The sequence below is a fragment of the Lutra lutra genome, chromosome 9, assembly GCF_902655055.1.
Source record: "Lutra lutra chromosome 9, mLutLut1.2, whole genome shotgun sequence".
NCBI lineage: Eukaryota > Metazoa > Chordata > Mammalia > Carnivora > Mustelidae > Lutra > Lutra lutra.
In genome coordinates, this window is record NC_062286.1 from 75,797,315 (window position 1) to 75,819,608 (window position 22,294).

The window sequence follows — 22,294 nt, forward strand, 5'->3', positions numbered from 1 at the left end:
AGAAACCTAACAAGGAATAAGGCATACAGCAGACAAAATGAAGAGATCACTCTGTAAATTGAAGAAGACTCTCAGTAGGCTATCTCCCTTCTTATATTCAACTGATTGCTGTGGGCTTTATGCATACTCTGAACTAGATGAAAGAGACAAATGAAAACAAATGAAAAATCAGTTGAAGATGTTGAAAAGGCTGGATACATAGAGAAATTGGCAGAACTCAGAGTTGGCCTTCAGATTCCCTCTCCTCTTCTCTCCCTTAGTTCACTCCTCCTTATCATACTGTGTACATGTCTATCCTATCCACTGGATTTTAAGTTCTGTGGAATGGAAGGAGTATGTCTTACTGCTCTTTATCTTTTGGTTCTATTCATTAATTGTTTCATCCTTCTGTCCCACTCATTCATTCATTCATTCGTTCACTCTGTGTTAGTAAGTGCTTAGTACATTTTAGAAGCTTGGGACACACCAGGGAACAAAACAGATGAGGGTGAAAGACAGATAATGGTGATACATAGGAATAAATAAATTATATAGTATTAGGGAAATCGATGAGATTTATGGGAAAAAGAGAAAATGAGCACAGAGTAGGTAGGATTGGACGTGGGGGCGTGCACGTTGAATTCCAGTATTAACAGTGGTGATCAAAGAAGTAGCTGATCACAGAGAAGGTGGTAACTGAGCCAAGACTGAAAGGAAGTGAGAGAGTGAGCCAAGCAGAGAAGTGGAGAAGAAAGCACTTCAGACAGAGGGAAGAGCTAGGGTATAGATCCCAGAGCAGAAGCATCCGTGGTATGTTTGAGGAACAAATCGGTGACGACTGAGCTGAAACAGACTAAGCCTGGAAGTCAAGGATCACAGGGAGCCAGATCGCATACAGCCATGTGGGTCATCATAAGAGATTTGGCTTTTACACTGAGATGAGAGCCACTGCAGGAGGGATGAGATGCCTTATGTTTTAAATGGGTCATTCTGGCTGCTGTGTTGACCAAAATTGTGCAAATTTATGTCAAAATATAAAGCAAAGAGCACCAGAACTAAAAGAAAGAAAAATCAAAGCTGAGTGTATATACTTGTCAGGCAAGGAAACACACCAGTGAAAAAATTCACTGAGTAAATAATTCATGAAGTAAGAAAAGCCAGAATTTTTTAAGCGCTAGAGAGCAGGAAGGGGTTTCGAGGTGGCTGTGTTAATCCAGAAACCAGGACTCTGGGTAGGAAAGAACAGCATTGGATAAAATAAGGCCCTTTGTTTCCTGGACAGGAATAGGTCTTCGGTGAGGTCTAATAAGGGCCTGGTCTAGGGGTCACTCAAAGTTCACAGTCCTTTATCAGCTTCAGTTGGCTTGAACCCATTGAAGTATAACACAGCTCCATCAGGCAGGCGCTGCGAGTGGAAACTTTCCATTATAAAAGTGGTTGGAGGGGCGCCTGGGTGGCTCAGTGGGTTAAGCCGCTGCCTTCGGCTCAGGTCATGATCTAAGGGTCCTGGGATCGAGTCCCGCATCGGGCTCTCTGCTCAGCGGGGAGCCTGCTTCCCTCTCTCTCTGCCTGCCTCTCTGTCTACTTGTGATCTCTCTCTGTCAAATAAATAAATAAAATCTTAAAAAAAAAAAAAGTGGTTGGAAACAGGGGAAACTGTTAACCAAGTTCTTGCAAAATTTCTGGCAGAAGATGGTGCGACTCATACCAGAGTGGGCCGTGAGAGTAGTAAGAAGTGGCTACATTCTAGATCTAACACAGAGATGAGTAAATAATAATGCTTAGTTTTATGGCCTATGCGACTGGATAGGTGGAGTCAACTCTGGAGATAGGAAAAGCTGTGGACAAAGCATGCTACGGGAGATCAGGAGTTCATGTGAGTTTAAGACGTCTGTGAAATGCCAGGGTGGGGCCAGCAATAGACACAGCAAGGTCTGGCTGAGTGACTTAAAGTGTGAAATGCCAGGGTGGGGCCAGCAATAGACACAGCAAGGTCTGGCTGAGTGACTTAAAGTTGGGACTTGAAAGACTATAGAGTCCAATACCAGGAGAACACATGCAGTCAATCAGGGAGCCAGGAAGGTAGAGCCATGGGGACTTCCAACAGTGTTTTCTCCTCTTGGTCCCAAACTCTAAATATGTTTTTATTAAATGCGAGTATTCTTGCAAGTGTCCTCAAATATCTTGTGAGTGAAATGGGACCATAAATCAATCAATGATCTTTGAAACTGTCACTGTGCCTTATATGGTGTTTTGAAAAAAATAAGTAATCTAGCTACCTCTGACAATCTCCTACTATGTGCCAGGCAGAGGCTGTATGTTTACAAACATACCTTGCTTCATCTCCCCAAATTTATTAGGTATCCTTTTACAGAAAAAGAAAGTGAGGCTAGAGAAGTTGAGCAATTTGCCTATCATCATATAGCTAATAAAGGCAGGGCTGGGATTTAAGCCCAAATTCATCTGTGTTCCTTTTAACTCTGCTTCTAATAGTAGTTTACTAATCTGGCGAGAGAGCAAAGCAAGTAGAGATGAGGACTCCCAATAGCCTATAGTTCCTGGCTTATATCAACAGTTTTCAAACTTGAGCATGTCCTAGAATCACTCAGGTGGCTCATTAAAACAGACTGCTGGGCCTCACCCCCAGGTGATGCAGATGATGCCAGTCTAGCACTTTGAGAATTGCTGGGTTAGCAGATTTTCCCTAATTTTGCCAGCTGAGGAGTCTGCCTCCACCTGCCAAAATGCCCAGATCTCTCTGAATCCTCAAATGGGAGAAGGGAGGTCTGGAGCTAATCAAGAACTTCAGAAGGGTCCTTGGTGATCGTTTCTTATTTTAACTCCTAGTTCTCTGCTTCCCAAAGCACTTGAGTGTTGGGGGAGAGGGAATAATGGGGTGATGGTGGCTCAACCCAGAGCGCTCAACATAGTTTATCAAGCTGTCTAGTAAGTCCTTCTTCGTTTATTATTATTCTCTCAGCAGTCTCCTTTTCCTTTCTGGGAAACAAATTTCCATTATTACCCCTCTGGCTCCCAATGTCCTTAGGTACAGGGAAGGTTCAGGTACAGTGTGCCCTAAAAGCTTCTCCAACTACTGGGGAGAGGAGTGCTCATTAAGAACAAGATTAAAGCTTATAAATACACAGTTAGGTGGAAGGCCTTGGAAGGAACTTATGCAGAGGAGGAGCCCTAAAACTTAAGCTTCATTAGTTTCTTGGGAAATAGGCAGACATGTTTGATCAGAGTCCAATGTCTAAGCTCCAATTACAGACATATGCAAGTTATTTCCCATGTGGCTCTTGAGCCTCAGGCTAATCAGAGGATGTGGTTGATTCCTGTGTAAGAGAACCTGAGCATTTCATAGTTGGAGAGACTTGTCTGCCCTAAACCTGGTAATGGGGGGAGGGTTGCCAATTCTTTGTGCTGCACATTGGAAAGTACTCTTTGACCCAGCTAAGATACTCAGTTACTTTGCTTTGGGCTTGATTTCTTTAGTGAGTTAAAAGTCTTCCAGAAATCTTTCCTTACATATACAAATACAGAAAATCCACCTTAGATAATTATTCCTACATTACATCAAGAACAAAATTTGATTAATTTTAACACTAATATTCAGGAAAAGAAAATTATTTTTCAAAATCATTACGGTAAGTCTATAAAAATATATTAATTAATAAAAAACTTAAGTGCTTGCTTGACAAAGACTACTGCATAGGGCAGCACTTTGACTTCCTTTTGTAAGCCTTCCTGAAATTTTATTTTCCTTTGTAGTTTGTTCTCAGATGTATTGGGGTGGACATAGCCTTAAAAATACACGGACTCCCTCAACCAGTACTGCAAAGAATAAGCAAATGGAATTGGGGGCTCTGGAATTGGGGAAGTTACTAAGATAGTTACTAAGTTAAGGGAAGTTATTAAGACGAATAATGAGAGACTCTCAAGGAACTTAAATTTTGTACGGAAAATCCACGCCCACCAAGAACCGCCACCTAAGACGGAAAGAGGCATGAGGCTTCCTGAAGGAGCCTAAAGAAGGCGTTTGATTTGGGCCTTGCAGGAACTAACTGTAGAAAACGTCTTAAGAATTATTCCAAGACGGACAAAGCCAGCATGGCCACTGGGCACTTTCTAAAGAACAATCTGCCCTCCCCGTCCAGGGTCACTGCTGCTTTAATAAAAACACACTGCAAAGGGATTTCCCGCAGCAAAGCAGGCACAATTCCAAGAGCAAGATGATTCCATTAAGCGCTGGGTAGTGTGTCATGAAGATATAACGATGAATGGAGCGGGTCCAGTACTAAACGAAGCGCCACCAGGAACTGAATCAGGCCAGGAGTATTCTCAGGCGACCCGAAAGGCGGAGGTGGGACCAGGAGGAGTCACTGGAATGGATTTTCCGCGCTGGGCCTCGAGGTCCGGATGCGCACTCAGTCCTCTGGAAGGCTCTCGCATTGCAGTACCGGAGACGCAAGGGGTTAGTTCCCGCGTTGGAGCAGCAGGCGAGCCTCCCCCAGTACCCCGCAGTTTCTCCCAGCCCCGCCCACACCCCAAGGCGGCTGCGCGGCAAGGCCCCCTTGTCTCCACGTGATTGCCGTCATTGCCTCTGAGAAGCGTGAGCCGCCATCATAAGTCCTGGCGGCTGGGCCCGGGCCTGCTTCCCTCCTCCTCCTCCGCGGGGCAGTGGTGACAGGTCGGGGTTGTTCTGTCCGTGTCCCGTCCGGGGTGAAGCCGTGGGCATCCGAGACCGGGACAAGAAATTCGGGCCCACGGACTCCGGGGCCGACTGACTGACTTGCCGGCCCCCTAGGTGACGGCACGACGGGGGCGGTGCCCAGGACCGCGCCCCGCCCCTCGCAGGCCAGCGCCCAGAGCCGGCGGCCCGTGCCCGTTTCCAGTATGGCCGCCCGCCGTGCTTGACCCGTGGCCTCTCCGCTTCGACTCTCCGTAGGCGATGCCGAGGCCGAGGCCGTGACTGACACTCTTGCTCACACGCACGCACGGACCCAGACCCACGCCCGGAGCCCGAGCCCTGGGCCCGGAACCGCCCTCGCCCCCGGCGCCGCGGCCAGAGCCCGGACCACGGCTCCCGCGCCGCCCCTGCCGCCGCCTCGCCGAGAAGGGCCGCGCCGGACCTCGAGCGCGGCGGCCCCCGGCCGGCAGGGATGGGGAAGCGGGCTGGAGGAGGAGCAGCAGGAGCCGCCGCCGCCGCCGCCTCCACGTCCGCAGGGGCCGGTGTGGAGCCCGCGGCCAGCCGCGGCGGGAGCCCGCGGAGCGCGGCCGCCGGCCTACTGGGAGCGCTGCACCTGGTGATGACCCTCGTAGTGGCTGCGGCGCGGGCCGAGAAAGAAGGTGGGTGTCAGCCGGCCGGCATCTCCCAGGCCCGGCCCCGCGGCTGTCAGCGCGCCCTCGCGGAGGCGGCCGCGGGGCTGCGATCGGGGAGGAAGGGCTGCGGCTCGGGGCTCGGAGGGCGGCAGAGCGCGCAGCTCCGTCCGGCGCGAAGTTGCTCGGTCGAGTCCCGTCCCGAGCCGGCAACTTGCAGTTCGAATGCCAACTCGCGGCGTTGGCTGCACGGAGTTGCTCTTGTTCTCCGTGATTCCTTCCCCTTGTCTTTCCTCTTGACTCCTGTCAGTGCCATTTCAAAACTTCCTGAGTTCTCGTATCTTCTTGCCACTTGGCCCACTGTGTAGGAGGGGCATATTTTTAGACTTGATTGCTGTTAATAGTCAAATTTTAGGACACTTCCCCCCCCTTTGGTTGTGATTTTAATAACGGCGGGCACACAGAAAATGTCGTAGTAAAAATAGCAAGACTGGTGGAAAGGGTTCAAAACATAGCTTACCGAAATTTCACTTTGAATTTGTTCAAACATTTCTTGGAGAGGAATCTTGTTTCTTCATCTTCCCTCTCCTTTATCGCTTTGCCGTATTGATTGTTTAACCACCGATTCGGTGTATATAACACAGTTCTGTTTAGTTCTCTAGTAAGCTATTAGAAGTCTTTACATTTTTAAGATTGAGTGTCATCTTTAATGTGGAAGAGTTTAAAAACGAATTCCGTTTCTAGTTTGCAAAACTTTATCTGTATTTAGGTTAAGGGCTGATCCCTATTTTTAAAAAGCTCATTAGTATCGAATGACTGTAGAACTGGTACTTCTACAGGGTTAAAAATTATTTTGTAACCTAGAGGACCAAATCTGTAGTTGTGTTGGCACTACTTGGTTTTGAGCCTAGGGGAAATGAGTGGTCACAGACCTTTCACAAAGAAATCACTAAAAGTGAGTGGTTTTTAAAAAGCTTAGCAAAACTTGTTAGTTTAGCTTCCACTTCCCACTGTACTGCTACTACAAGAAAATAATGTCTTGCCACAGTAACTTTCGGGTTGGTGTTCTGCTTTATGACTTGTCACTTGTTACCTATGTTGAAGGCAGTAGCTAAATGCAAACCAAATTAATGTTAAAGTACAAATGTGTCTCTCTCTACTGTTATTTATTTTTGTTCAAAACATTACACTCTCGTTTAACTCTGTAAGCAACCTTAGTTTGGGTTCATGTAGGTGGAAATTATTCAGAGAATTGCCATCCATTGAAAGAATTAATTGACAGAGGCAAGATTATTTCCAGAATAAAAAATTGCTGCTTTAGGGGTAGTCAGGCCTGTTATTGTCATAGTTCATTGATTGGTTACAGATCTGCAGTTAGATTATTGTTATTATTGTGCGTCTCTGGTGTGCAGTATGGGCTGGCATGTAGTTGGTGTCCAGTAAAGCTAAAACAGTACAATAATTTAATGGGCATGTCTCCTTTTGTTTCAAGTAGTCCTTGGTAGGGATTTTGTCCTTGCTTTTTTTGTTCTTGTGTTTACTTTGTACCATGCCGCGCACACAGTAGGGATTTAACATTTGTTTGAGTGAATGACTCTCTTCATGGGCCATTAGCACAGGGAAATAATGATCGAGTCTCCTAAAACATTAAGGTTATATTATCCTTCTGCTGCTTTTTCCTCCCACAGCCATACATATGCTAATTTCCTGTGTATAGTTAACAAATCCCTTGTTTGTGAAATGTCAGCCTAAATTATATTTGTTAATTTCCTATTTGTTTAGTTTATAAGTTTTAGTGAACGTCTCTTATACCGGTAAGTCTAAGGCTCAGATGAGGAGAATTTCTTGCCACTGTGTGAAGTCTGAAAAGATGTGGCTGACTAGTGGTCCTGGCAGAATCAAACACCTTTTGTGGTGTTTGGAGACGTTGTGTCTGTATGAACAGTTTTAGTGTACAGACCAGCTAGTCAAGATATTGACGGTAATTATACTAATTTAGAACATAAGCCTCTACCCATCATATATGAAATCTGGTTCTAATCAAATCTTCTGTGGAGGTTGCTCCAAAAATGGCCTATGCTTTGAGCCTTCTTGCTGATCAAACTATAGTATTGTTTTTGTTTGAGTTCAGTAGAAGAAATGAGATAGATTTTTACATGATTGTGATACCATGAGTTTGGCATCTGATGGGTCGCAAATAACAGCATTTGCCCTGAAAACGTGCTCTTGAGTTTTTTCAGGAAGCCTGGGCAGATTTGTGAATGTAGCTGAGTTCAGTTTGTCAATTTATACCTTGAGGAATTTTTGTGTTTTAGCAGTATAAACTAGTATTTCAAAGTTAAGATTTTCCTGCAATATTAATGATGGTTCTCTGGGTATTTTGTATTTTGTATATTTTCCCTCAGTTGCAGCAGAATTTCACTAGAAAATCTTCACAACAGAACAAAACTCATTGTCTCTTGAAGAAAAACAGCAGAAATAGCTAAGTGCATTATCTAATGCAGTTTTTTATGTTTGGACTAGATGTTAATTTCCTTAAGTCAGAAGTGTGAGCCTATTCCTTGTCTTAACATCCTGAATGTTTTAACATTCCTGTATCTTAACATCCAATTTTACTGATCAGTGGGAGTGTATAATTACTTCAGAGAAAAGGGACCTTTAAGAATGTTTTGGCTGTGCTCTGCAGTTTGTAAGGGTTTTGAAAGACTTGGGAGAGGAGGAAGTTACTATGATTACTACAGATAACTCACTTATTCTGGGTTGGTGTCAAAATATTCTTTGAAGCTAAGATCTAGATGTTGAGAATAGTGGAAATTGATCTGTATAGTGAAAATATGTGTATGTGTGTTAAACATACAATTCTTAGTAGTATTTTGATTTTTTAAAATTATTTTTATTGATTTGAGAAAGAGATTGGAGCAGAGGGAGAGGAGCAAGCAGACTCCATGCTGAGCACTAAGCTCAGTGCAGGACTCAATTACATGACCCTGAATGGAAACCAAGGGTCGAATGCCTAACCAACTGAGCTACCCAGGCGCCCCAGTAGTATTTTGATTTATTAATCTGCCCATTGTGGCCAGCAAAGAAGAGCTTTTTTAAAAAGCATCTTATATCAGGTAATAAAGTTTCACTGTCAAATGGGTTTTTGGAAGGCATAGTTATCTTTTATTAAAATAAAAAGCTGCATTTTATTTATCTAGTAGATATAAACTTGGACAGATTTTCAGGAATATGGTTGAGTCTGTGACAAATTTCAGTGTCACATGTATTATTAATTGTCTATTAATGGCAAGGCAAAGTTTGATAATCTTTATTAGGACTTTTTTTTTTTAAGATTTTATTTATTTGTCAGAGAGAGAGATACCACAAGCAAGGGGAGTGGCAGGGAGAGGGAGAAGCAGGCTCTGCACTGAGCAGGGAGCCCAACATGGGACTCTATCCCAAGACCCTGGGATCCTGACCTGAGTTGAAGGCAGATGCTTAACCAACTGAGCTACCCAGATGTCCCAAGGACCTTTAAATTTGTTTGCTGGATGTATTAGTTTTGTGTAGAAATTTTTGTTTTTAAGTTTGTATTTGTGACAGACACAGGAGGAGGGTCCAAAAGTATTTTATCTACAAAACATATGAACAAAATAGTAATAAAGGCCAGAAGAGATGAAAATGTGATTAGGGAATTTGTCTTAGGATGGTAGAATTGATTAGGAGTGGTATTTTTTTTTTCTAATCAAATTATTACTTTTTAATGTAAAAATATTTTTAGAAGTGTTCTTAAGAGTGAGTTGTTCTAATCTTTTGTATGGTGGTAGAATGGCTACTCTTTAAAGCCCAGTGAGTAGAATATTACTTTGTTAACACTGCTTCACTAATGAACTTTTGTTGGCTTACTTTTACTAAAAGCTGTTTGCTACTGCCAGAAGCTGTGGAATCCTGTAGTTGGAAAAAGTGTATCCTCTCTTTCTCTTGTTAATGACTATTTTCCTTCTCTTTATAATCCTTTCAGCGGGTCCTCATAGACACTTGCCAAAAAGATCAGCTTTGAGAGTAGATGTAAAATCATCTAATTTGTTATCATCCGGAGTAGTAATAAGCCAGACTACTCTTGGGGGGGAATTAAATCATTGCTGAGTCTTTGATATTTTAGAATCTCTTTTTCATCTGCATGTGGCTTGAGCTTTCTGACCAGCCTTAGCAGATGGAGAGACCATTTTTCTATGGCTGAATTTTTCCTCACTATCTGTTTTAAGCAGCCTCAGACACTGTTGATAGCTGCTTCTTGGAACTTTTCCCCGTTCATTTCCAGGACTTTGTAGTTCTTGGTTATCATTCTGCCTTAGTCCTCGGTCACTGCTCTCCAGTCGCCCACTAGATGTTTTTCCTCACACGTGTGTCCAGCCACCAGCATGCACTGCACATGTCCAGGGCAGAATAATCACACCATCTCTGGTTTCCCAGTTTTACTAATGCTGTGATTGTTCTTTCTGCCACATTGGTCTTGTTTTTGACCCTTAGCAAGTGATGTCAATGTCCGTTCCCCTTCTTAGTCTGCTCTCCCACGACCTACATCCCGGAGGCATTGTGGTAGGCTCTCACCTCTGGACTTTCTCCATTTCTGCTCGCATTGGCTTTGTTACTCATTCTGAACATTTAGCAACTTAAATTATTTTATGGGTAATATTTCTTCACCCAGACCGGAATTTTTGAACCTCTGTCAACTGCTATGTATGTACATAACAGGCATTCAGTTTTAAATGAAGGTTTACCTGAAATGACCTTATCTTTCCCCTTTTACCTGAGACTGGGCTGAGAGTCAAGAGTATAGGTGAAACTTGGACCTTGGTCGCTGGTATCATTAGGAATTCTGCTGTAATTAGACATAGGGTGACACTTCTTTTTTCTTCTCTGCATGTTGCTTTTCCTTGTAACTGAGCAATATACACTTACGTAAACCACACATTTGTAACTTTTGGATTTTAAGGTTTCAGATTCTTACATATCCCAATCTATAAAACAGGCACAGAGAAATTAAGTAGTATTCTGAAGGTAACAGAGTTCGTAGGTAGTTGAGCCAGGTTTCCATCCAAAGCTGTCTGTTCCTAGAACCAAATATATAATCCTGGATGAGTACTTAAGGTAGGAGATTCTGATGTATACCAGTTGGATAAAGAACAGAACTGCCAGTTCCTGCAGAGGCAATGTATTCAGTATTCCAGTGAAGTGCACTTTTTTTTTTTTTAAACAACTTTAGACATCCGTATCATCCATATTGTTAAACATTAAAATGATTACAGGCCATTCTGGATCATGTACATTTAAAAAAAAAAAGATTTTATTTATTTGACAGAGGGAGACACAGCGATAGAGGAAATGTAAGCAGGGCGGGTGGGAGAGGGAGAAGCAGGGTTCCCGCTGATCAGGGAGCCTGGTGTGGGGGCTTGATCCCAGGACCCTGGGATCATGACCTGAGCCAAAGGCAGATAGATACTTAATGACTGAGCCACCCAGGCACCCCCATCATGTACATTTGTAAAACGAAACCCATGAATGGATAATCTAGGGAACAGATACTTGGTAGCGAAAGCTACTGATTCTGTTCTCAGTGATTTAAGTACCTGATATATTCTTAGGTCAAGATTAAGACTAAATTCTGTGAACAATCCTTAGTTCTAGATTGGTATGATAGGTTAATCTAGACATTGGGATAGTCTCAGAAACTAGCCCTGATTAAAAGGAACTAGAATTAATCCAAAGGCTGGAAGTGGCATTGGCTTTTGACAATGGGGAAATCTCTGAGACTTCTGTTAGAGGTCCAGGAGCTCCCAAAGATGTTCATTTCTAGTGCTTTGTTCATTCTTATGAAGGCATTTTTGGGTTACGTGGTTTCATTTATAGTACTAAATCAATTTTTTTTCATTCCTTTGAGATTGCTTTAGAAAGATTTTTAGAAAGCCTTAACTCTTAGTGTGATTCATTTTGTTACATTTAGCACTTAGAACAAAGGTCTGAAAAATGCCTAAGGTCTAAGAGGATCCTTGACATGTCTGTCACAATCAAGTGTCAAACCTGCTTTGTTTCTATTTAATTGTAAGAAAACACATAACATAAAATTTACCATCTTAACCATCTTAAGAGTATGGTTCAGTAGTATTAGGTATACTCACATTGTGGTATAGATCTCCAGAACTGTCTATCCATATCCACTGAACAGAAGCTCCCCATCCCTCTCCCCTGCTCCTGCCCCATCATTCTATTTTGTTTTGATGAACTTGACTATTTTAGATACCTCATGTAAGTGGTATCATGCAGATACCAAGAGTGAATACCTTTTTGTGGCTGGCTTATTTCACTTAGCATCATGTCCTGAAGGTTCATCATATTGTAGCATGTGGACAGGATTTCTTTCCTTTTTGAGGCTCAATAATATTCTCCTGTACTTATAGACCATTTTTTTTCCATTTCATTTATCCATTTACCTGTCAATGGACGTTTGGATTGCTTTTGCTGCTTGAAAGCTTTTGTAAGTAATTCTGCTGTGGACATAGGTGTGCAAATATCTCTTTGAATCCTGCTTGTAATTCTTTTGGGATATATACCCCAAGTGGGATTACTGGGTCCTATGGTAGTTCTATTTTTAATTATTTAAGCAACTGCCATACTGTTTTCCATAGTAGCTGCACCATTTTACGATTCTACCAACAGTTCACAAAGGTTCAGTTTCTCCACATTCTCACCGACACTTGTTTTTATTCGTTTATAGTGGCTATCCTAATGAATATTAGGATATGGTCTCATTCTGGTTTTCATTTGCATTTTTGTAGGTGACATTGAGCATCTTTTTATAGGCTTTTAGGCCATTTATCTCTCTCTCTCTTTTTTTTTTTTTTTTGAGAAGTATCTATTCAAGTCCTTTGACCACCTTTAAATTGGGTTATTTCTGTTGTTGAGTTAGAGGAGTTCTTTATATATATTGGTTATTAATTCTTCATCAGATAGATGATTTGCAAATGCTTTCCCTCAAACCATGGGTTGGTTGCAATTTTACTCTTTTGATTGTAACCTTTGATACATAGAAGTTTTTAAGTCTGATGTTCCATTTGTCTACTTTTGCTTTTGCTGTCTGTACTTTCAATGTCCTACTGAGGAAACATTGACAAATCCAATGTCATGAAGCTTTTCCCATTTTCTCTAGGAATTTTAGTTTTAGATCTTTCTATTCTTTAGTCTGTTTACAGTTCATTTTTGTATAAGATGTATGATGAGTGTCCACATTCATTCTTTTGCATGTGAATACCCTGTTTCCCCAGCACCATTTGTTGAAGAGATGTCCTTTCTCCAGTGAGTGGTCTTGGAAACCTTGCATGATGGTCATGTGACTATATATGAGAATTTATTTCTGGGTTCTATTCCATTCGTCTATTTCTTTCTTTCTGTTTTTTTTTTTTTTTTTTTTTTTTTTTTTTTTTTTTTTTTTTTTTTTGGTCAGAGATCATAAGTAGCCAGAGAGAGGGGGAAGCCAGGCTCCCTGCTGAGCAGAGAGCCTGATGCAGGGTTCGATCCCAAGACCATGGGATCATGGGACCCATGGGATCCCAAGACCGTGGGACCATGACCTGAGCTGAAGGCAGAGGCTTTAAACCACTAGCCACCCAGGCGCCCCTGGTCTATTTGTTTCTTTATGCAGTTACCACACTTTGCATTACTGTAGCTTTGTTACATGTTTCAAAATCAGGGAATGTAAGTCCTCAGAGTTTGTTTTGGCTGTTTTGGGTCCCTTGAAATCCCATATGGATTTTAGGATGGCTTTTTCTGTTTATGCAAAAAATGCTCTTGTCGTTTTGATAGGGATTGCATGAATCTTGAAATTGCTTTGGATAGTTTGGATATCTAATAGTATTAAGTCTTCTAGTTTCTGAACATGGGATGTCTTTCCATTTATTTGTGTTGTCTGTAATTTCTTTCAGCAGTGTTTTGTAGTTTTTAATGTGTACAAGCCTTCCTCCTCTTGGTTATTGTATTTATTCTTAGGTATTTTATTTTTATGCTACTATAAATCAAACCTGCATTTTTGAACAAATTATTTCAATTATTGTGTGACTGCGTGTTGTGAACTTGTAGTGTTTGAGAAAAGAAACATGCTCTGTATTTGAAACAAAAAATTCTACATGCTTAAAGTATTTCCTTAGATTGCTTGCCTATAAATCGAAATGTATTTTAAGCCATCTTAAGTTCTAAGAAATTTGTGACTATTTTCTAAATCAGTTATGATTGCAAAATCTTAATGACAGTCTAACTTTGGTTCTTAGCTAATTATTTTTATATAGTTACAGTATTACATTTGGATCAAAACATGTAATAGTAAAAAACTATTGCAGCAGTGAAGTTTGAGAAATAGGCTAAGACAACCCTACTGCTACAAATTAATTAGCAGTTAGTATCCAGGGTATGGCAAAGGCCCTACCTGGATTTTCTTTTTTTTGGGAATGGTTAAATTGGAAGCAGAAGATTTTCTAGGGAATTATTTATAGTAGAAAGGTGCTGTCTAGATCTTAAGCCTTAGCTCAGAGCTCTGTGTAAGTAAAGTTTGTCATTCCAGAAGTTTTTTAGTAGAGCAGTGCATAAGAGAGGGCAGTGTGTTGGGGCGCCTGGGTGGCTCAGTGGGTTAGGCCTCTGCCTTCAGCTCAGGTCACGATCTCAGGGTCCTGGGATCAAGCCCCACATTGGGCTCTCTGCTCAGCAGGGAGTCTGCTTCCCCCTCTTTCTCTCTGCCTCCTTGTGATCTCTCTCTCTCTCTCTGTCAAATTAAAAAAAAAAAAAGAGAGAGAGAGAGGGGGCAGTGGAACACTTTTCAGACTGGAACACTTTAAAAAATGCTTGGTGAATTGGTGACTTAATCTGAAGTTAGGAAATGAAGTAGTAGATAGGACTACCACAAGTCAGTTCCTCTTTTCAGATATTTCACATGTAGGGGAGTTATTTCATATTTAAAGGTTTACCTCATGGTACTGGGGGCTTCTCTTGGGTTCTGTCTGGATGTGAAAAAAGGTTACTTGAGACTTAACGTTGAAGAGAAGAAGATGTAAGAAGTTAGATTGAATTTTAATAGGATCTTAGAAATTCTTGTAAATAGAAAATTTCTGAATATTGTCAATTCCTTCCCAACTGCATTTGGGTTTATTTGTGCTCGTATAGGAGCATGAACTTTTGGGGGTTAAGGACTGGGTCATGTTCTTCCTGGACCAAGCATTTTAAGTGTTTCAACACATTCAGTCCTGTCTTGGTCAGAGAAGTAGTGAACCATAACCCATTAAAGATGAACCTGATTGAAGAAGAAGAGGTATTTCTGAAATGCTAGTATTTATACAAGTTTGATTTTTCACCATTTGGGGCATATATTATGTTTGCGGTTACTGTCTATAATTGGTAATGCCTGTAATTACTTAATGATGATGGCTAATGTTTATCAAGTATTTTCACTGTGTTAATTGCTTTGCCTACCCTATCTCATTTAATCCTCATACTAGCCCTGTGTGGGGTGCTAGTCCTTCTTTCTTAACTCTTCACATCTTTTCTTGCTTACAATTCCTCTGTGGTTATCAGTACTCTTGGCAGGTGCTTGCTTGTGATAATATAATACATGATTTTAATCTCCAGTAAAATTAGACAGTATAATATGTAGTAAGTCTTCCTGTGCATACAGTTTGGAGGTCAGTTTGGAAAAGCTTTTTTCACTTCCACAAAAAATTCATGTTCATTGTAAAAATGAAACAAGTTATAAAATATGGATGAGTAAATGGAGAACAGGTTCTGTCTATCCAGTATAAGGAACCAGGGCACCTGGGTGGCTCCGTTGGTTGTGTCCAACTCTTGGTTTTGGTAGTTAGGTGTAAGAAGTACCTCAGGTTCAGAGAGGAGGGGTCAAGAGCTCTAGCTGGTATTCTGAGATTCACAGAACCTTAGGAAATTCTGAGTGATCCTAGGTGGTATTCTGCATATGAACCTCAGTCAAAATGTGTGTCAGTGAAGAAAGAATTCTGGGAACCACCATTCTGTGTATGGCAACAAGTTAGAGAACATATCAGAAGTGCTTTGTGAGTGACCTAAGTCAGTGAGAGAATTCACAGCCTTGCCTAGGACTCTAAGAGGTAATAGTTGGGAAGTGGAAATAGTGACTCACAGTGTGGCTCTGGGCTCTGGTCATCTTCTGCTTTCTGGCTGTATGACTTTGGTAAATATGATTTACCACTTTGTGTCTAAGTTTCATTACCCATAGAGTAAGGATGATGAGAGCATCTTTCTCCTTGAGTTGTTGCAAGGATTTACAGAGGTGGTGGGTGAAAAGCTCCTAGCACAGTGTCTCACACATTAAAAAAATTACTAGGAATACTATTATACATTTCTTAGCTGTTTATATTTCTTTTTTATTTTTTTAAGATTTTATTATTTTATTTTATTTTATTTGACAGATCACAAGTAGGCAGAGGCAGGCAGAGAGACAGAGGAGGAAGCAGGCTCCCCGCCGAGCAGGGAGCCCAATTTGGGGCTCAATCCCAAGACCCTGGGATCATGATCTGAGCCGAAGGCAGAGGCTTAACCCACTGAGCCACCCAGACAATGCCCTACTGTTTATTTTTCTTTTGTATTGTTTGATCCTGTCTTTTGTCAATTTTTCCATTGGGGTTTGGATTTTTCTTTTTTGACTTAAATGAACAGTTACAGCTTTCATTTTTCCCATATTTCCATTTGCATTTAAATTTTCTACATTTCAATTTTCTTTTTATTATCACTGTTTTAAAATTTATTGGCCAAATCTGTCACTCTTTTCTTTATGGTTTCTGCCTCTGTTGTTATGTGTAAAAAGCCCTATGCATAAAACATATTCAATATTTTTTCTCTATAATTCTTTTTTTTTTTAAGATTTTATTTATTTATTTGTCAGATAGAGTGAGCACAGGCAGACATAGTGGCAGGCAGAGGCAGAGGGAGAAGCAGGTTCCCCGCTGAGCCCGATGTAGGACTCCATCCCAGGACTCTGGGACCATGACCTGAGCCGAAGGCAGCGGCCTAACTGACTGAGCCACCCAGGCGTCCCTAATTCTATTTTTAAATGAAAATCTATAACTCATCAGTCTATTGGTATCAGGTAGGGAATCTATTTTTCTCAAATGGTTAGTTGCCTTAATATCAGTTATTGAGTTAAACACAGTATTTCCTTTTCATGCAAAGTCTGTCACATACTTGGATGAATGACTTGATCTTCTGTTTTTTTCCTAACTGATGTGTATTTTTGTTTTAAGTTTAAGTATTACATCTTTGTCTTATTTTATTTTATTTTATTTTTTAAAGATTTTATTTATTTATTTGAGAGAGACAGAGAGAGCATGAGCGAGGAGAAGGTCAGAGGGAGAAGCAGACTCCCCATGGAGCTGGGAGCCCGATGTGGGACTCGATCCCGGAACCCTGGGATCATGACCTGAGCCGAAGGCAGTCGTCCAACCAACTGAGCCACCCAGGCGTCCCTCTTTGTCTTATTTTATTCATTTGTCCATTTTATTAGGTGGCTTGGCAGGTCATTCTTTCCCCCTAAATTGCTGTTCTTTGAAAAACACTTTATCTGTCTTGTCTTTATTCTCTACAAACCCTAAAATCATTTTGAAGAAAATGTAAAATTTCTATTTGCCTTTTTTAAAAAAAGATTTTATTTATTTATTTGACAGAGAGAGAGCACAAGCAGGGGGAGCGGCAGGGGGAGAGGGAGAAGCAGGCTCCCTGCTCAGCAGGGAGCCGGATGCTAGGCTTGATCCCAGGACCCTGGGATCATGACCTGAGCCAAAGGCAGTCACTTAACTGACTGTGCCACTCAGGTGCTTTTTGATTGGGATTGCATTTGATTGGGATTGTTTGCTTTTTGATTGGGATTGCATTTGAATATTAGACAAATTTGGAACTTGTGGACATCTTTTTTAATATTTTCTATTTTTCTTTCACACACACAAACACACACATTAAGTTGAACCATTTGATATTGCCATTTTTCTAGGCTCCAAATGATTGAATAACAGCTTATTGAATTATATTAATATGTACATTTACATTAATTTTTACATTGGCCAGAGTGTTAGAACACTTAAATAAAAATAGTGAAAAAGCAGGCCTTATCTTTTTCATCTTTATAGGGAAATACCTTCAGTGTCTCTTGTGAAGTATGATGGTGGCAGTTGGTTGAAATTAGATGTTTTTGATAATAGAAGATTTCTTACATTTTAAAGAGTTTTAGTCTTAAGAGTTAGTAGGGGGTAGATGTTAATGCTGTATCAGGTGAACTTTTCTTATGGTTTTTACTCTAAGCTATTGATTTTGGCTATTTGCATTACAGCAGCAATTATCTTAACTCCCTTTCACTGAACTCTCACGGTGAATTAAACCATATCTCTGTTCCCTTTAGAAAATCTGTCCATGATGCGCATTGAACTTGGGCTGTTAACTGCTAACAGGCTACTCTCACACATATTCACACATTTGTTTCCTCTAGCTGATGTGTACATTTTTATTTATGGTTTTCTTTTTTCTCTTTCTTTGTTTCTCCCTCTTTACCAAACTCTTTTAAAAGCTTTTGAAATATTTCAGACACTGCCAAAAAGTTATAAATAGTAATAGCAGCAATAAAAAGTAGTTTTAAGAATAACAAGAAATGTGCAGAATCTGAGGAAAACTTTAAGACATTTCTGAAGCCAGAGAAGTAGATTTGAATAGTGCAAAGACATTCCTTGTGCTTGGATAGGAGAACTCAACATCATAAAGATGTCTGTTCTCCCCAAGTTAACATTAATTTGGCACAGATGCAATTAAAAAATACCAACACAACTTTTTATAGAGTTAGGAAAGTTGATGTTAAAGTTCATATGGAAAAATAAACATGTAAGAATGCTGGGGAAATGCTGAAAAAGAAAAGTTATGAGGTGTGACTAGCACAAGCAGTTATTAAAACATACTGTAAAGCAATTATATACTTGCAAAATGTAAGGTATTGGTGTATGTATATAGACCAATAAGTGGAATAGAATAGAAATTCTGTAAGCAGATTTTGAGTCCGTGTGGTTTATGCTACATACCTGCTTTCCTTCGGGGAGTCTGGAATGTGCGAGTAAGGGAGTGCCTTTATGGCTGCCCCTCAATTAAAACCTTGTATCCTGTATTAATGTCCTATTGCTGCTGTAGCAGATTACCACAATTTTTAGTGTCCTAAAACAATGCAAATTTATTGCCTTATAGTTCTAAGGGGCAGAATTATAAAATCAGGATGTTGACAGGTTGTGTTCCTTGCAGATGCTTAAGTGGAGGATTTTTTTCTTCTCCTTTGTGGGCTTCTAGAGGCTGCTTGCATTTCTTGGCTTGTGGCCCTTTCCTCTTATTACTCCACTGTCTTGCTTAATTCATTTCAGCTTCTTTCATTGTCACATTGCCTTCTGATCCTCTAATCTGCCTCCCTCTTTTTTTTTTTTTTTAAAGATTTTATTTATTTATTTGACAGAGAGAAATCACAAGTAAGCAGAGAGGCAGGCAGAGAGAGAGGAGGAAGCAGGCTCCCTGCTGAGCAGAAAGCCCGATGTGGGGCTCAAACCCAGGACCTGGGATCATGACCTGAGCCGAAGGCAGCGGCTTAACCCACTGAGCCACCCAGGCGCCCCGAATCTGCCTCCCTCTTGCAAAGACCAATATAATTACATTGGACTCCTGTAGATAATCCAAGTTGATCCCCCTGTCTCAAATCCTTAACTTAATCACATCCACAAAATGCCTTTTGCCATATAAAGTAACATTCATAGATTCTGGGGATTGGGATGTGGACATCTTGAGGAGCCATTATTTAGCCTGTCACAGCATTGATTGTGTGCTTGAGTTTCCCTGATAGATAAGAAACTTAAAGCACAAACAGTGAAAGGAAAAATAGGTAAATTGGACATCATCAAAATGAAAAAGTTTTGAGTTTCAAAGGGCAATGTCAGAAAAGTGAATGGGTGAAAATTTTTGTAAATTACATACCTGATGTGGAATATGTATCTAGAACATGTAAAGAACTCTTACAACTCAGTAGAAAAAAGACAACCCAATTAAAAATGGGTGAAGGATCTAAATAGGCATTTCTCCAAACAATAAGCACATAAAAGATGGTCAGTGTCATTAGCCATCAGAGAAATACAAACCAAAACGAAAATGAGATACAACTTCACACCCACCAATACACTTAAAATAAAAGTGACAGATAATAACAAGTATTGGTGAAGATGTGAAGAAATTAAAATGTCATACGTTGCTGCTGAGAATATAAAATGGTGCAGTTTTTTTGGAAAACAGTCTGGCAGCTCTTCAAAATGCTAAGTATAGAGTTACTGTATGTTCCAGCAGTTGTCTTGGGTATATTCCCAAAAGAAATGAAAACATATGTGCACACAAAAACTCATATAGGAATGTTCTTAGAAGTATTTTTCACAAAAGCCCAAAAGTAGAAATGACTCAAACGTCCCATCAACTCATGAATGAATAATAAAATAGAATATTATTCAGCCATAAAAGAAAGTATGGATGTGGGCTGTAATTACAAATGAACCTTGAAAACGTGCTTAGTGAGTGAAGCTAGTCACAAAAGACCATGTATGACCACAAAAAAATGTCCAAAATAGACATCCTTAGAGCCAGAAAGTAGATCAGTAGAGACAGAAAGCTTAGGACTGGGGGAGGAAGGAATAGGGAGTGGCTGCTAAAGGGTTTGGGTTTTCTTTACTGGGGTGATGAAAATGTCCTGGAATTAGTGGTGATGATTGAACATCTCTGTGAATATACTAAAAACTGTACATTGTGTATTTTAAATGAGAAATTCCATAGTATGTGAATTGTATCTCAATAAAGTTATTTAAAAAGTTTAAAAAATTGACAAATGTCCTTTTTGTCTAAGAAAACAACAACAGCAATAACAAATAAGCTACCACTTCTAACCTACCTGACTGGCAAAAGTTTAAAAGCTTGATAACACCTCAGTGAGCCTGTGGAAAAGCACAACTTTGATGGTGGGAACACAAAAAAGGTATGGCCTTAATGGAATGAAATTTGGCACATTATCTGACACAACTACATACATGTTTAGTTTTTAAACCCAGCAATCCCAATCCTAGAAACTGACCCTGAAGGTCCACATCTGACATACAAATACATATGCACAAGGTTATTCATAATGTGATTGTTTGTAATTGAAAAATACTGAAAAACTGCCTAAATGTCCATATGTAGTTGAATAAATTATATTACATCCCGTAGTGGATTCTTACTATATACTTAAAAAACAGAATGCAGATCTCTGGAGTCTCTTATTCATGATTACCTGATACACTGCAGATTGAAAGCAGAAGAAAAAACCAAAGAGAAAGGAAGGGAGGGAGAGAAGGAGAGAGAGATGGAATGAATATGTCTGTGTTGTGTGTAGAGTATGCTACCTTTAACAAATTTGGTTTTTATGTTTTGTGTGTATGTGTGGTGTGTAGTTCTATAAATATATGTATAGATTTGTGTAACTACCGCCACAATCAGGATACAGAACAGTTGCATTACCCCCCAAAACTCTCTTGTCCTTTGCCATTATAGTCACACACTCTGACCACATTTCTAAACCCTGGCAAATGATGTGTTCTCCATCACTGTAGTTTTCTCTTTTTGAGAATGTCATGTAAATGAAATCCTATGATATATATAGTTTTGAGACTATGATGTTGGGGTTGGTTTCTTTTATTTACCACAATGCTTTGAAATTCGTGCAACTTCTTGTGTGTATCAACAGTTTATTCCTTTTAATTGCCAAGTAGTATTCCAGTGTGTGACTATAAGCTTCTATGAACATTTATGGACAAGTCTTTGTATGCACGTATTTTTTTTTTTCTCTTTCATAAATACCTACCAGTGGAAAGTCTGTATGATCCAGTGGGTGTATGTTTAACTTAGACTGCTAATTTGTTTTCCAAAGTAGTTGTTCCACAGTGAAAAATGATAATGAGCATCTTTTCATGTGCTTATTTGACATCCATATCTTTTTTGGTAAAGTGGCTCTTTTTTGCCCATGTCTATATTGCATTATTTGTTTTGTAATCGAGACTTGAGAATTAGAGAATTCCTTATATAGTCTGGCTCTGAGTCCTCTGGAGATACATGTTTGCAGAGATTTCCTCCAGTCTGTGTCTTGTATTTTCATTCTCTTAACAGTTGTCTTTTGAAGAGAAGTTTTTAATTAAGTTCCAGTTTTTCAAGTTGTTCTTTAATAGATCATTTTCTTGGTATTGCAACTAAATCTTTGCCTCACTCAAGGTATCAAATATTTTCTCCTAGGTTCTCTTCTAAAAGTTTTATAGTTTTAGGTCTTCCATTTAGATCTAAGCTCCATTTTGAGTTATTTTTACATATGAAACAAAGTAAGAATCCAAGTTTTTTGTTGTTGTTGTTGCATATGCTTATCCAGTTCTAGTGCCATTTCTTTTTTTTTTTTTAAAGATTTTATTTATTTATTTGACAGAGAGAGAGAGATCACAAGCAGGCAGAGAGGCAGGCAGAGAGAGGGGAGGAAGCAGGCTCCCCGCAGAGCAGAGAGCCCTATGCGGAGCTCGATCCCAGGACCCTGAGATCATGACCTGAGCCGAAGGCAGTGGCTTAACCACTGAGCCACCCAGGCGCCCCTCTAGTGCCATTTCTTTGAAAAGGCTGTCCTTTTCCTACTGTATTGTCAGTGCACTTACTGAAAGTCAGTTGCCTATGCATAGGTTTATATCCAGTTTCTTGTTCCAATAATCTGTTTGTCTATCTGGATGCCAGAACCACTGTCTTGACTACTGTAGCTTTGCAATAATTACTAAAGCAGTATTAGTGCTCCAGCTTTGTTCTTATTTAACGTTATCTTGCCTCTTCTATGTCCTTCACATTTCCTTAAGAATTTGAGAGTCCTGTTTATCAATTTCTGTAA

At 40.2% G+C, this 22,294-nt stretch overlaps 1 protein-coding gene across 3 annotated transcripts in view; it reads left to right on the forward strand.

Annotated features, from left to right (window-relative positions):
- The first annotated feature begins 4,624 nt into the window (after positions 1–4,624).
- The window catches only part of TMEM131 (transmembrane protein 131), a 225,142-nt gene continuing 207,472 nt past the window's right edge, over positions 4,625–22,294 (forward strand). For 2 of the 3 annotated variants that reach the window (XM_047743792.1, XM_047743791.1), the window contains exon 1: positions 4,635–5,328. In XM_047743792.1, the coding sequence (XP_047599748.1) occupies positions 5,142–5,328 (187 nt within the window). In that variant the 5' untranslated portion in view covers positions 4,635–5,141. Of the gene's footprint in view, positions 5,329–22,294 lie in introns of all 3 variants that reach the window. The other variant, XM_047743793.1, reaches the window with a different exon arrangement.